This window comes from Heterocephalus glaber, unplaced genomic scaffold (assembly GCF_053883595.1).
Source record: "Heterocephalus glaber isolate CG9 unplaced genomic scaffold, H.glaber_assembly_v1.0 deba00001543, whole genome shotgun sequence".
Classification (NCBI taxonomy): domain Eukaryota; kingdom Metazoa; phylum Chordata; class Mammalia; order Rodentia; family Bathyergidae; genus Heterocephalus; species Heterocephalus glaber.
In genome coordinates, this window is record NW_028258336.1 from 2,397,205 (window position 1) to 2,410,386 (window position 13,182).

General features: G+C 39.4%; 1 protein-coding gene across 27 annotated transcripts in view; it reads right to left on the reverse strand.

The window, feature by feature from the left end:
• Positions 1 to 13,182, reverse strand: part of Mast4 (microtubule associated serine/threonine kinase family member 4) — a 594,077-nt gene that overhangs the window by 8,099 nt on the left and 572,796 nt on the right. For all 27 annotated transcript variants that reach the window (XM_087189591.1, XM_087189613.1, XM_087189592.1 and 24 more), the window contains one exon: positions 828 to 964. In XM_087189591.1, the coding sequence (XP_087045717.1) occupies positions 828 to 964 (137 nt within the window). The remainder of the gene's footprint in view (positions 1 to 827; positions 965 to 13,182) is intronic.

Consider the following 13,182-nt stretch of genomic DNA (forward strand, 5'->3'; position numbering starts at 1 on the left):
AAAATGATTCGTGCCTGGAAAGCACAAGGTCCTGAGTTCAATCCCTGGTACCAAAAAAAAAAATTCATTTTTCATCTTCTAATTCTCCATTTCTGTCTGAAGCCCTTGCATTAATTGGGGCTATCAGGTCCACCTGAGTGTTGGGGAAGTGCAGGCAGCACACAGAAGCAGGGGCCTGGGCTGCCCAGAGCACATGCACAGCCCTGGCTTGGTCTGTACCAGGCACAAAGAGATATTCATCAGTGCTTCCTGGTTGCCAACATGTGTCCCTCATTACATTTCAGTCTGTTAGACAAAGCCCCTTTACATCCAGGCTTATTTTGGAAGCTTTAAAGATGTAGTTATTTTGGAATAGCTGGCATTTTTAAAAACTCTTTTTAGAGAATGTAGAGGACGGACATTGTAAATGTAGATTTAATGTCAAAAATTGCCTGATGGTCCAGTTCCTCAAATTCCATTGTCTAAAAGCTCAGGAAACAGCAAAGAGTTTCTTGTGGTGGTCACACATGATAGAGCAATCAGAATCCTTCCACAGTGGAACTATGCACCTCCTTTTGCTGTGAAAAATAATGCTATTATGAATGACCTTTAACATATAAATATATGTGAACTGTGGGATAAAATTTCTCACGAAGTGGGCCAGGGATTTGGCTCATTGGTTCCGCTGCCAGCCTGGAAAGTGCAAGGTCCCGAGTTCGATCCCCGGTACCAAAAAAAAACCCAACCATTCTCATGGAGTAATAGATCTTAGATCTTTCTCATATTTAAGTAAGGACTAACTTTTCACCCACGGGGTATATACCAAAGAGAAAAGCTGATTTACTGACCTTTCCAGACTTTCCTTCTTCTTAGACTTCTTGCTCCGTCTCACCATTCGGCTCTTATAGCTGTTTCTCCTGGCTGGTCCTGTTTTGATTGATGTGTTTTCAAATGGGGTGGTGGTGATTGACACCTTATTTCCACTCTATAAAAAAGATGAAGTGATATTAAAGGGGAATGCTCTCATGAAGCAAGATCAGAAATAAGAGATTCAAAGACAAGTAAAATAGATAGTGGTATTCATATACAGGGTTTCCTATTTCTAAATAACCTGTCAGTGAGGTGCTGACAATTCAAATGGGGCAAAAGGCAAAGTAGGAAGTCCCTTTTAGAGGGCAGGTGCCAGAATCCAGCTCTCCACACTAGTTCGGATCCTCTCCCTGTGACCTCAGTGGGCTGCTAGCCCACCCAGGGCCTCAGCTGAGTCACATACACTGCACTAGCTAATGGTATGATACTACCTCTCTCTGCAGTGGTGGTGAACCTATGGCACGAGTGCCACAGCTGGTTGTTTGTTATCATTGAAAGCTCTACAGGGTTCACAGTCAATATCCTAGGGCTCATCCAAGGAGTAAACGAGAAAAAATTTGTAAAGCCTTCAGCACTGACTGTGACACATGGAAAGAGCTCTATAAATAAGATATCTTCATCCATATGTATTATAGTATAAATGTGCCCAGTGGCTGTCTGCTCTTGGTTGATACATTTTTCTCCCCCCACCCCCCCTTCATGTTTTCTTTTGACCTAGAAATCACAGAGCAACAGAACTGAATGAAACTTTTAATTATTTTAAAAGGTTCATGTTCTATTGCCATAAATCCTTTTAGCGTGCAGAGCTAGAAAATAATGTGCCAGCCAGCTGGAACCCTCTCTTAACCAGGTCATGCAATGAGGAAATTCCTGATGGATTTCTGTGTCCTTTCACTGAATCTTAGGATAGGGGCTTGCTAGGTAAGCCCTGGGGATGGAGCTGAGCTTGGAGGCAGCAGCCAGGCTGAGGGCTGCAGGAGCAGGTGGGTTATCAGTAACCTCTTCCTGAGTTTCCTCATAGCCAGGGCAGAAACATACCCTTTCAAAGTCAGAGATGGCTCTGATTACCTTGAAAACACAATAATAGAATTTTGAAGGCCTTTCTAAAGGGCTATATGCCTGGAAGACACTCAGCACTTCAGCAATAAGTGGCACCAAGTGATAAGAGGTTAAGTATGTTGAGAACAGGGGACTGGAAAATAAGAGGGAATGACTGTTTTAATGATACTCCTTCCCCCACACAATTTGGAAAGTATTCCATGCTATTGTTACAAAAGATCTGTAAAGGGGCCAGGGATTTAGCTCAGTGGTTCTGCTGCCTGCCTTGCAAGTGCAAGGTCCTGAGTTTGATCCCCAGTACCAAAAAAAAAAAATCTGTAAAGTATAAATAAAATCATTGAGAAGCCTATCATCCAGCTACCACTGGTAATATATTTTAATGTATTTCTGGCTGACTGCCTCTCCCAACTCAGGGCCTCAAATATGCTAGGCAAGTGCTCTACCACTGAGCTGCACACTCAGCCCCTGCTGACCTTTCTTTGGGATTCCATAAATACACGTGTATATAGACATACTCTATAAACAATTTTAACCTTACTATATAGTTTTCTGTTTTCCATTCCCTATTATAAAATTCTTTAAAACTATGAGTCATCATTACTCTTTAAGAACACACATTTTATTGGCTGTGTAATACATTCTATCACGGCTAAATCAAAATTCACTTAACGATTTCCAACTGCTATAATTTTCTTTTTTCAAAATTTCATTTTATTGGTACATTTTAGGTATACAATATAATGACATTCATCATTGGAAATCTGCACCTTTACATAATCTCTCTTGGTTCTTATTTTTTCCCCATACCCCAGGCCTCCCTTCAACCCCTCCATCCCTCCCTATTTACAAAGACTTTGTTACCATTTTTTCCTTTTCTCATATTTATTCCTTTCCCTTCTTTCCTTTTCCCTACCCTTCCCACTTCCCCTTTGCCCCTTTTCTTCCTATTTCACATTATCTATTATACCTTTTAGTCCTTATTTACACTCTCAGTTTCTCACACTATAGAAACTATCCAGTATTTACACGTGTGTCCTATTTATTTCACTTAAGAGTGTGGCCTCAATATGCATCCCATTTAGCTATAAATATTTCTAATTTCTTATTTTTTACAGTTGAGTGGTAGGCCATTTTAGAAAAAAACACATTTTCTTTATCCAGTCTCCAGTTCATGGGCATTTGGGCTGTTTCCAAGTTTTAGCTATTACCAACTGTGCTGCTATGAACATGGGCACACATATATCACTGTGGTATGATTCTTTTAATTCTTTGGGGAAGATACCCAGCAGTGGAATAGCTGGGTCAAATGGGACTACCAGTCCTAGTTCTCTGAGGTGTCTCCATACCGATTTCCACAGTGGTTGTACCAGTCTACACTCCCACCAGCAGTGGAGCAGGGTTCCTCTTTCCCCACAGCCCCGTTAGCATTTGTTATTGTCTGATTTCATGATAGCAGCCACTCTTTCTGGAATGAGGTGGAATCTCAGCATTGATTTCATTTGCATCTCTCCAATGACCAGCAATGTTGAACATTCTTTCATAATGTTTATTTGCTATTTCTGCTTCTTTGAGAAAAGTCTGTTCATTACAGATGCCCATTTTGGGATTGGGTCTTTAAATTTGGGAGGTCTGATCTTTTTAAGTTCTTTATAGATTGGAGATAGTAGACCTTTGTCTGAGGAGCAGGAGGTGAAAACTTTTTCCCACAGTGTGGGTTGTCTCTTCACTCTGTTGGTGGTTTCTCTTACTGTGCAGAAGCTTTTTAAGAGATCCCACTTGCTGATTGTTCTACTTCATGGGCACCTGAGGTTTTGTTCATAAAATCTTTTCCTACATCAATGTCTTCAAGAGTTCTATCTACCTCTGTTCCAGCCAGTTCAGCATTTCTGTTTTAATATTTAGATCTTTAATCCATTTTGATTTTAGTTTAGTACATACTGAGAGATATAGGTCTAGTATTAATCTTTGGAAAGTTGAAACCCAATTTTTCCAGCACCATTGACTTTTTTGGGGGGGTACCAGGGATCAAACTTGGGTTCTTGCACTTGTGAGGCAGGTGGCAGAACCACTGAGCTAAATCCCAGGCCCTCAGCACCATTTATTAAAGAGGCAATCTTTCCTCCAGTGAGGGTGTTTGGCTCCTTTGCCAAAGATCAGATGGCTGAGTGTGTCTGGAGTTGTTTCTGCATCTTCTAATCTGTTCCACTGGTCCTCAGGTCTGTTTCTTTGCCAGTATCATGCTGTTTTTATCACAGTAGCTTTGTAGTAGAGTTTCAAGTTGGGGGGTGTAATATCCCCTGCCATGTCTCTGTTAACCTAGAACTGCTTTTGGTATTTTGGTCTCTTCTTGTTCCAAATGAATTTTTGGATTGTTTTCTCAAGGTCCATGAAGTATGCTGCTAGGATTTCAATTGGGATTGCACTGAATCTGTATAGGAGTTTTGGAAGTATGGCCATTTTCACTATATTGATCCTTCCTACCCAGGAGCAGGGGATGTCTTTCCATTTTCTGATATCATCTTCAGTCTCTCTTTTCAGAGTGCTGTAGTTTTCAGAGAAGAGGTCTTTGATTTCTTTTGTTAGGTTGATTCCTACGTATTTCAGTTTTTTTGGATGCTATTGTGAAAGGAATTATTTGCCCTATTTCTCTCTCAGTGAGTCTGTTGTTCATGTAGAGGAAAGCTATTGATTTTTGTGTGTTGACCTTGTATCCAGCTACTTTACTGAATTTGGTTATTAAGTCTAGAAGACTTTTGGTGGAGTTCTTGGGGTCTTCCATAGAGAGTATCATGTCATCTGCAAATAAAGACAATTTGAATTCTTCATTTCCTATCTTTACTCCTTTTCTTTCTCTTGTCTAATTGCTGTGGCTGTTTCCAAAACTATATTGAATAGGAGTGGTGACAGTGGACAGCCTTGTCTTGTTCCTGATTTTAGTGTGGAGGATTTCAGTTTTTGACCATTTAGTATGATATTGGCTGTTTGGTTTTTCATAGATGGCTTTTATCAGATTGAGGTAGAGACTGTCTATTCCAATTTTTTGTAGGGTTTTATCATAAATGTGTGTTGGATTTTTCCAAATGCTTTTTCTGCATCTTTTGAGATAATCATACGGATTTTTGTCCTTGGCTGTATTGATATAGTGTATTACATTTATTGATTTGCATATGTTGAACCATCCCTGCATCCCTGGGATGAATCCCACTTGGTCAGGGTGTATGATCTTCTTCATGATCTTCTGCATTCCATTTGCCAGTATCTTATTAAGGAGTTTTCCATCTGTGTTCATTAGTGAGATTGGACTATAGTACTCCTTTTCGGTTAGCTCTTTCTCTGCTTTGGGAATCAAGGTGATGTTTGCTTCCAGGAATGAAATCCAGAGTATTGCCTACCTTTCAATTTCACTGAAGAGTTTAAACAGTAGTGGCAATAGTTCCTCTCTAAATGTCTTGTAGAATTCAGCAGTGAAGCCATCAGTACCCGGGCTTTTCTTAGTTGGTAAGTTTTTAATTACATTTTCAATTTCATTGATATTGGGTTGTTTAAAATTTTTTAGGTCTTCTTTGTTCAACTTTGGTAATTCTTACATATCCAGAAATCTGTCCATTTCTTCTGTGTTTTCCATCTTATTGGCCTATAGGTTCTTGAAGTAGGTATTGATGATCCTCGGGATTTCTGCTGGGTCCGTTGTAATTTCATCCTTTTCATTCCTAATTGCATGGATTTGGGCCTTTTCTTTCCTTTTCTTGATAAGATTGGCTAAGGGTTTGTCAATTTTGTTTATTTTGAAGAACCAACTCTTGGCTTCATTGATTTTTTGTATTGTTCTCTTAGTCTCCATTGCATTGATTTCTGCTCTGATCTTTATAATTTCCTCCCTTGTATGAGCTTTAGATTTGTCCTGCTCTTCTTTCTCTAGAAGCTTGAGGTTTAGCATGAGGTGGTTTAATTGGGCTGGTTGTGTTTTCCTAATGAGTATTCACTGCTATGAATTTCTCTCATAAGACTGCTTTCATTGTGTCCCATAGATTCTGATATGTTGTACTGTCATTGTCATTTAATTGTAGGAACTGTCTCATTTCTTCTTTAATTTCCTCTGTGACCCATTGTTTATTCAGAAGTGTGTTTTTCAGTTTCCATATGTTTATGCGCTTTCTTTTGCTATGGATCTCCAATTTCATCGCATTATGGTCTGATAATATACAGGGGATAACTTCAATTCCTTTGCACTTACTTAAACATATTCTATGAGCAAGTATGTGGTCTATTTTGGAGAACGACCGTTGTGCAGCTGAAAAGAATGTGTATTCTGATTTTGTGAGGTGGAACACTCTGTAAACATCTGTTAAGTCCATTTGTTCAAGAGTTGGATTGAGTCCTAGTATTTCGTTGCTTATTTTTTTGTCTAGTTGATCTATTTGTGAGAGTTGGGTATTGAGGTCCCCCACTACTATTGTATTAGTGCTTATTTGATTTTTGATGTCCGTTAGTATTTGTTTTATATAGTTGGGCATACTAGTGTTTGGTGCTTTTATGTTTGTCATCTCTTCCTCTTGGATTGTTCCCTTTACAAGGATGTAGTGTCCTTCTTTGTCTCTCTTAATCAGTGTTGCTTTGAAATCCACTTGATCTGTGAAGAGGATAGCTACTCCTGCTTCTTTTCGGGTTCCCAGCACATGGAGTATTGTTTTCCACCTTTTTACTTTCAGTCTCTGAGTTCCTCTTTGAATTGTGTGTTTCTTGTATGCAGCATATTGTTGGATCTTGCTTCTTGACCCATTCTGCCAGTCTATTTCTTTTGATTGGTGAATTGAGACCATTAACATTGACGGTTATAACTGATATGTATTGACTTATCATTGCCATGACTTTTTCTTTTTGTTGGATTCTCCCCCTTTGCATTTAATTTCTTGTGCCTGATGGATTCATTCTGCTGGGCTTCCTGGGGTTGTGATCCTTATTGTTTTTTCCTAGGATATTGTCTAAAATCTTTCGGAGTGCTGGTTTGGTATTCATGAAATTTCTAAGGTGCTCTCTGTCATGAAACTATCTTATTTCTCCATCAATTTTCTTTTCTTTTTTTTTTTGTTGGACCTGGGGATCGAATTCGGGTCCTTGCACTTGCAAGGCAAGAGGCAGAACCACTGAGCTAAATCACCGACCCTCTATTTCTTTTGATTGGTGAATTGAGACCATTAACATTGATGGTTATAACTCATATGCATTGACTCATCATTGTCATGACTTTTTCTTTTTGTTGGATTTTTCCCCCTTTGCATGTAGTTTCTTGTCGTGCTGGATGGATTCATTCTGCTGGGCTTCCTGGGGTTGTGATCCTCATTGTCTTTTCCTAGGGTATTGTCTAAAATTTTTTGGAGTGCTGGTTTGGTATTCAAGAAGTTCCTAAGGTGCTCTCTGTCATGAAAGTATCTTATTTCTCCATCAATTCTGAAAGATAGTTTTGCAAGGTACATCAATCTGGGTTGGAGGCCGTTTTCCTTTAGGGCTTGAAATACATCACTCCAACCTCTTCCTGCCTTGAGGGTTTGCATTGAGAAATCTGCTGTGATTCTGATGTGCTTTCCTTTGTATGTGATTTGTTTCTTTTCTCTCACTGCTTGTAGAATTTTGTTCTTCTGTTGGGTTTCTGGAATCTTAACAATTATATGTCTGTGTAGATTTTTTTTGATCAAGCCTTGTTGGAGTCCTATATGCTTCTCTCAGTGCTATAATTTTCTATTTTTCAGTTGTTATGAGTTGATTTTCTCTTATTTTAATTGTTTGTATTCCTTTGGAGAATCATTTGTTCATGCCTTACCTCTAGTTTAGAACTAAAGAGTCTTAGGATTTTGTTAATGGCTTTATAGTTCTTTATACGTTTAATCACATACTTTCATATCTAATGTCCTATTTGTAGAACATATTTTAGGGAAATGGGGTTTGGACTTCAAGAGAATATAGATTTTTTTTCTTCATTCTGAAAGGGTATATTATGCATTCTATACACAAATGCCAAAACTTTAAAAGTAAGCCTTAATGTGATAGTAGAGATTGGCATTCTATTTTCTTTAAATGAAAAGTCATAGTATTGACTAATAAGTATGTAAGGTCTACCAGAGTAGGTTTTTTTCAGACTGCATCTTCTCTTTACAAACTAAGCAAGTCTATGATCCCCATGATGAAGGAAAAGGGCCACAAATAGGGTTAGAGTTCATCTTTCTACATATTCCTACGTAAAGCAGACACACAGAGCACATGATCATCATGAAAGTTGCTCTTGTGCTAAGGATGCCTGAGCTTTAATTAAGTCCTCCTTATTTCTGTGGAATTCAGCATAGGCTTTTGTATGTCTGTCTCAAAGAGGCTAAAAATTTTACCTGACATTTCTAAAGGCGCAATTTGATTTTTAAAACATTTTCATATATATTCTCTTTATTTTTATGACCAAATCATGAGAGTTGTTTCACAACCCCTTGGGATTCTTCCTCCCAGGGACCCAGAGCCCATGGATAGAGCCTAAGTCTGTCTCTCCTGACCCTCACCCCCAGTGCTCCTCCTTCCCAACTGCACTGTGCATGGGCTGGATGTGCCTTGGTTCCCTGCACCTCTCTTGTGACTGGCACAGTTCATGCTTGGTTCAACACCAGTAGTTGTGAGCAAGTCAGGCATTTGACTGATGTGTACGACATGGTCAAAGGAGATATATAAATATACAATTGTATAAAGTATATAGAATACAAATCCTGAACATTTCCCATAGAAAATAGTGAAGAGCAGGGCTTGCTAAAAGAGAGCTTATCACTAGGCTCTGTAAAAATGTCTCCTCTATAAAAACCAAACTCAGTTTTCTCTTGGTTTCTGCATAACTCTTTCACAGGACAACTCATTTATCTTGTGTACATACACAAAGGGTATGCAAACACACACAAGTGTGAATACAGAAAGAATATGGAATGGGAATGTTAAATTGGAAGCATTCATTGAAAAATTGTAAATGATTGAAAAAAATAATAGTTGTCATTTCTGAAGCCTGCCACCTGGTGGATTCATTCAGCCACAGCAAGTGCTACCTGAATTTGCTCAAAGTATCAAATCAGCTCCTCCTCAACTAATTTCTCTTGATGAATGAGTGACCTCTTAGAGAATTCTGTGGCACTTGCTAAAAAAAAAAAAAAAAAAACAACAGAGACAGAGCTAGCACACTGTTAAGTGTTCAATTAAGTCACTATTACTTTAAACTCTTTTCATGATTAGTACACAGTGGGAGGGAAATTATTTTAAACTGGCTGAACTGAACACAAAAGCAGAAGTCAGGCTGCCCATTTCCTCTCTGTTTGGCTCTGCTAGCATATCAGTTGGCCATGGGTAACTCACTGAGTTCCACCCTTTCAATCTTCTTTTCCCTGCAAAGAACAGATGAGAATGGGCTCTTCCTCTTGCCGTGACTCACAGCCTTCACCCCAGCCTATCTGACACCTGATCCTTCCATGAACCAAGGCTCCATGTTGCATTTACTGTACACTTCGCCTTGATATCTCCTGCCCTGGCATTTGCACACTTCTTCATGTTGCCCAGACTACCCTGTGGCCCCCGAGAATCCCCTTCTGTCTTTCAAACTCCTGAACCAGTAACTCCCACTGTGTGATGCTTTCCTGAGCATCCTGGTCAAAAGCCATCTCTCTAGAACTTGTGCCATTGTCTACACTCTGTTCCTTATGGTTAACACTTTGATTATGGCCTGGCATTTCCATAGTTTCCCTCTGTGAATACAGCAGACTACATAGTATTGGCAGAGTCTTCATGTTTGGCGCAATATGCAGTAGGACGTAAAAGCACAAGCTCCTGAACTACTTTGCCTGGCTGCAAATCATCTGCTCCTTCTAGTGGGCAAGTTTGGCTACTCTAGTAACTTCTCTCTGCTCTGTTTTTCTTCTGCGAAATAGGGACATTTATATATATAGCATCTCCCTCATGGGGTAACGGTGAGGGTTGTATGAGTTTATTTGTGTAAAACACAATAGAGCTCGGCAGGTAGCAATTGTCCTCACTCCATCAGCTATTGTTCTCATGTGTCATTTTAGTGTGGCTCTTGTAGCACTTCACAGAAACCTCTGCGTATATTAGAAGCTGAACAAATCTGTGAGTATGGGAAAGATGATACTTGGCGGTCTCCATGTCAGATTCTAGAAGCTCTCCAGAGTTAATGGAAAGGAAATTTCTAAAGCAAGTGCTGGAGCTGTTTTAAGGGCTTTGCTTATACACTGGGATTTAAAATAATGACACACTAAGAAAGTAACTTTGCTGAATTGAAAGTTTCTTGGATTAAATATAATTAAATTGAGCCTGGCAGGTTATCCTGTGAACAGAGGACAGGACCTGACCAGTGTGGTGAGTTCAGGAGGTGAAGAATGATTTCAGTCTGTTTACAAAAGTGGTTAACTCCTTGTGGTAGGAAGGTTTGAGGGGACTCACACTGCCACTAGGGAGTAGAAGTAGAAGCCACATTAGTCAACAATTCCGTAAGTTGAGATGCCAAGTGACTTTGGATGGGTTTCCCTACACATAGAAGTTGGAGCTTCCATCGCAGGTCCACTTTGAAGTTGTGAGGGTAAATGAGACCAAATGTGAAGCTAACAGATAGAAATGCTTACTATGTTCATAATCTAAAAGATAAACATTATACATAGATTTCAACACACAGACACACACACAGCTCTATGTAATGATTCTTCTTCCACTTTTTCCTAAGGATACCATGAGACTTTGTTAAAAGCACTGTGGAAACAGCTGTCAAGAATACTAAAATAGAGCTACATCTTGATGTTCAACTAAGCAATGACACCTAGAAATCCACTGTTGGTACTGTCAGTCACTTTATACCCTTGGTTACAGAATCACTAGTTAAATTTGGAAGAAAGCTGCATGATTACACAGTTCACTGGGAAAATAATTAAATCCCTTGTATCCTCTTTGTTTCATTACACTAGTTTCTCCTCTCAAGTGCTTCCTTTATGAACCAGAGGCGGGAGGCCCTGCTTGGATGTGTGACAGAGCATGCTACGGCCTCACTGGGTACCAGTGTTCTCCACCTCATTATGTTTAAGCAACGTCAGTGCCACACACCGAATGACAGGATCCAAGATTGAAGACTTTTGGTTCTGGAAGGGGGTTATACACAGGACCATCTGATTCTGCTTAGAGACCTTGCCAGAAACCTTGAGAGGAAATATACATTCAAATTTCAGAGAAGCCAGCAGAGAGGTTTTAAAATATGGAATCATATTAAGGTACAAAATAAATCACACAAATGATCAATTATGTTTCAGCAAAATAAATATATACACACCCCTCTCTATATGTACAAACACATATTTCAGTTTATTCCTTTTATTTCATGAGATGTGTGATATACAGATATGCTGTAACAAGAGCTACTTTGCACATAACGTAACGCTATTATGAAGAATGTAGAAGGTAAGACATCTGTTACCATTTAAAATCTCTTAACCTTCTTATTCAGTGATGGCAAGCTTCAGAAAAGCTCTAGTAGGATGGATGACAAGAAAAACCCACCTAGAAAACATAGACCCATTCTTTAAAATCAAGGGTCAAGGTGGGTTCTTAGGTAAGGCCACAGGGCATTGGGAAACAGTAAGCTTTTTTTCCTCCCCTGGTTGTCTCTACCAACCAGAAAGGCTTGTGTAAGGGACAAAAGAAGAATCCACCAACTTCCCTGGGCTCTCTTCCACACAGCATGGCTCTGTGAGCTAGTGATGGACGACAGGGACCACAGGAACAAGTATTATGTACGGTGAAGCAGCTAGTGACTGAATCATTGTACTTCTTCTTGACTTTTGTCTTGGCAGCCAAAGGTCCTTTCAGGTGATTTTTCACAGCAAAGGGATCTCAAAGTCAGCAATCCTGCTCTGCCTCTCATTTCATAGACACTTAACCAAATGTTGCTTCATCCCAGTTGGATAAAGAGCATTATTAGAGATAGATACTGAATGAAATAAAAGCCTCAGATATTATCCAGGGAGAGGCCAGAAGTAGCCTTTGTTTCTACTCAGTAGCCTATAGCAGAAGTGGAAGTTCACTTTCAGGCTTCTGCTACCAAACTGAATGGTCTGTGCAACAAGACATGAATAAAATAAAAGTATCTATGTCGTCCCTGTCTTCCCATGGTAACTTTCAGACAGCAATCAAAGAAGAACACCATAGTTCATTTTAATTCCACAAACTTATTGAGCCACAAGTCCCCATGGGCTCTGAGCCCAAGGCCAAAGTCTCATTAATGGTGTGAGTTAATCAATAGCAACTAATTCCTATCTATTGCCTCACACTAGGCGATAGGATATATACACTACTACCAGTAGTGGATCTAAGCCAGACTCCAAATCCTTAGAAGAACACACTTGCATGAGCTGGGACAATAATAGACAAGAGAGGCGAAGAGTCATTTAATTCCATTTGGGTTTTATTATTATTTTTTTTGGTACCAGGGATCGAACTCAGGACCTTGCACTTGTGAGGCAGGGGGTGGAACCACTGAGCTAAATCCCTGGCCATTTGGTTTTGAAAGATTTGAGTACCCACTTCCTTGTAATGCCTTCCAAATTTTTCATTTTCTTTCACGTTCTACCCCAGTGTCACTTTCCTGGGATGCCTCTCCACACTCACAGCATGTTCTCTCCAAGAGTAGGACATTCCCTCTTCTGCTAGAGCCCAGATAATGAAGCTGTGATTTCTTTTCTCATATACATCTCTCATACTTCTCAAAGGCAGAGTCCATTCCTTCATTCCTAAGTTACCAACATCTACCAACATGAAGTCAGTCTGAATGACATTAATTAAAGCATGCATATGAATTTATACTTATATGATCTATGCTTTGAAACCTGAAATAGGCTGTGGGTTGAAGCTCACATCTTTCTGGGTGGTCATCTTGACAGAGTCTGAACACAGTGTCCAAGAAGCAAGAGGTCATTTGTAAATCTGATGACTTACAAAGTAATCCTACAAATATTACATTTCTCATCAAAATCAGCCACCTTTTCCTGAGAAAATTTAAACTCAAACTAGAATTCATCTATTTAGATCTATAACTATATTTGAGAGTCAATGAGTATCAAAGAAAATAACTCCACAGAATTTTCTGGAAGCTTAGTGAATCCACTCTGTCTTCATTTGTGCTTCATGCTGCCTGTGCTCTTATTCCATAGCTCCACTCAGTTTACTATTCACACCAAAATTTATCTCCATGTAAATTAACAT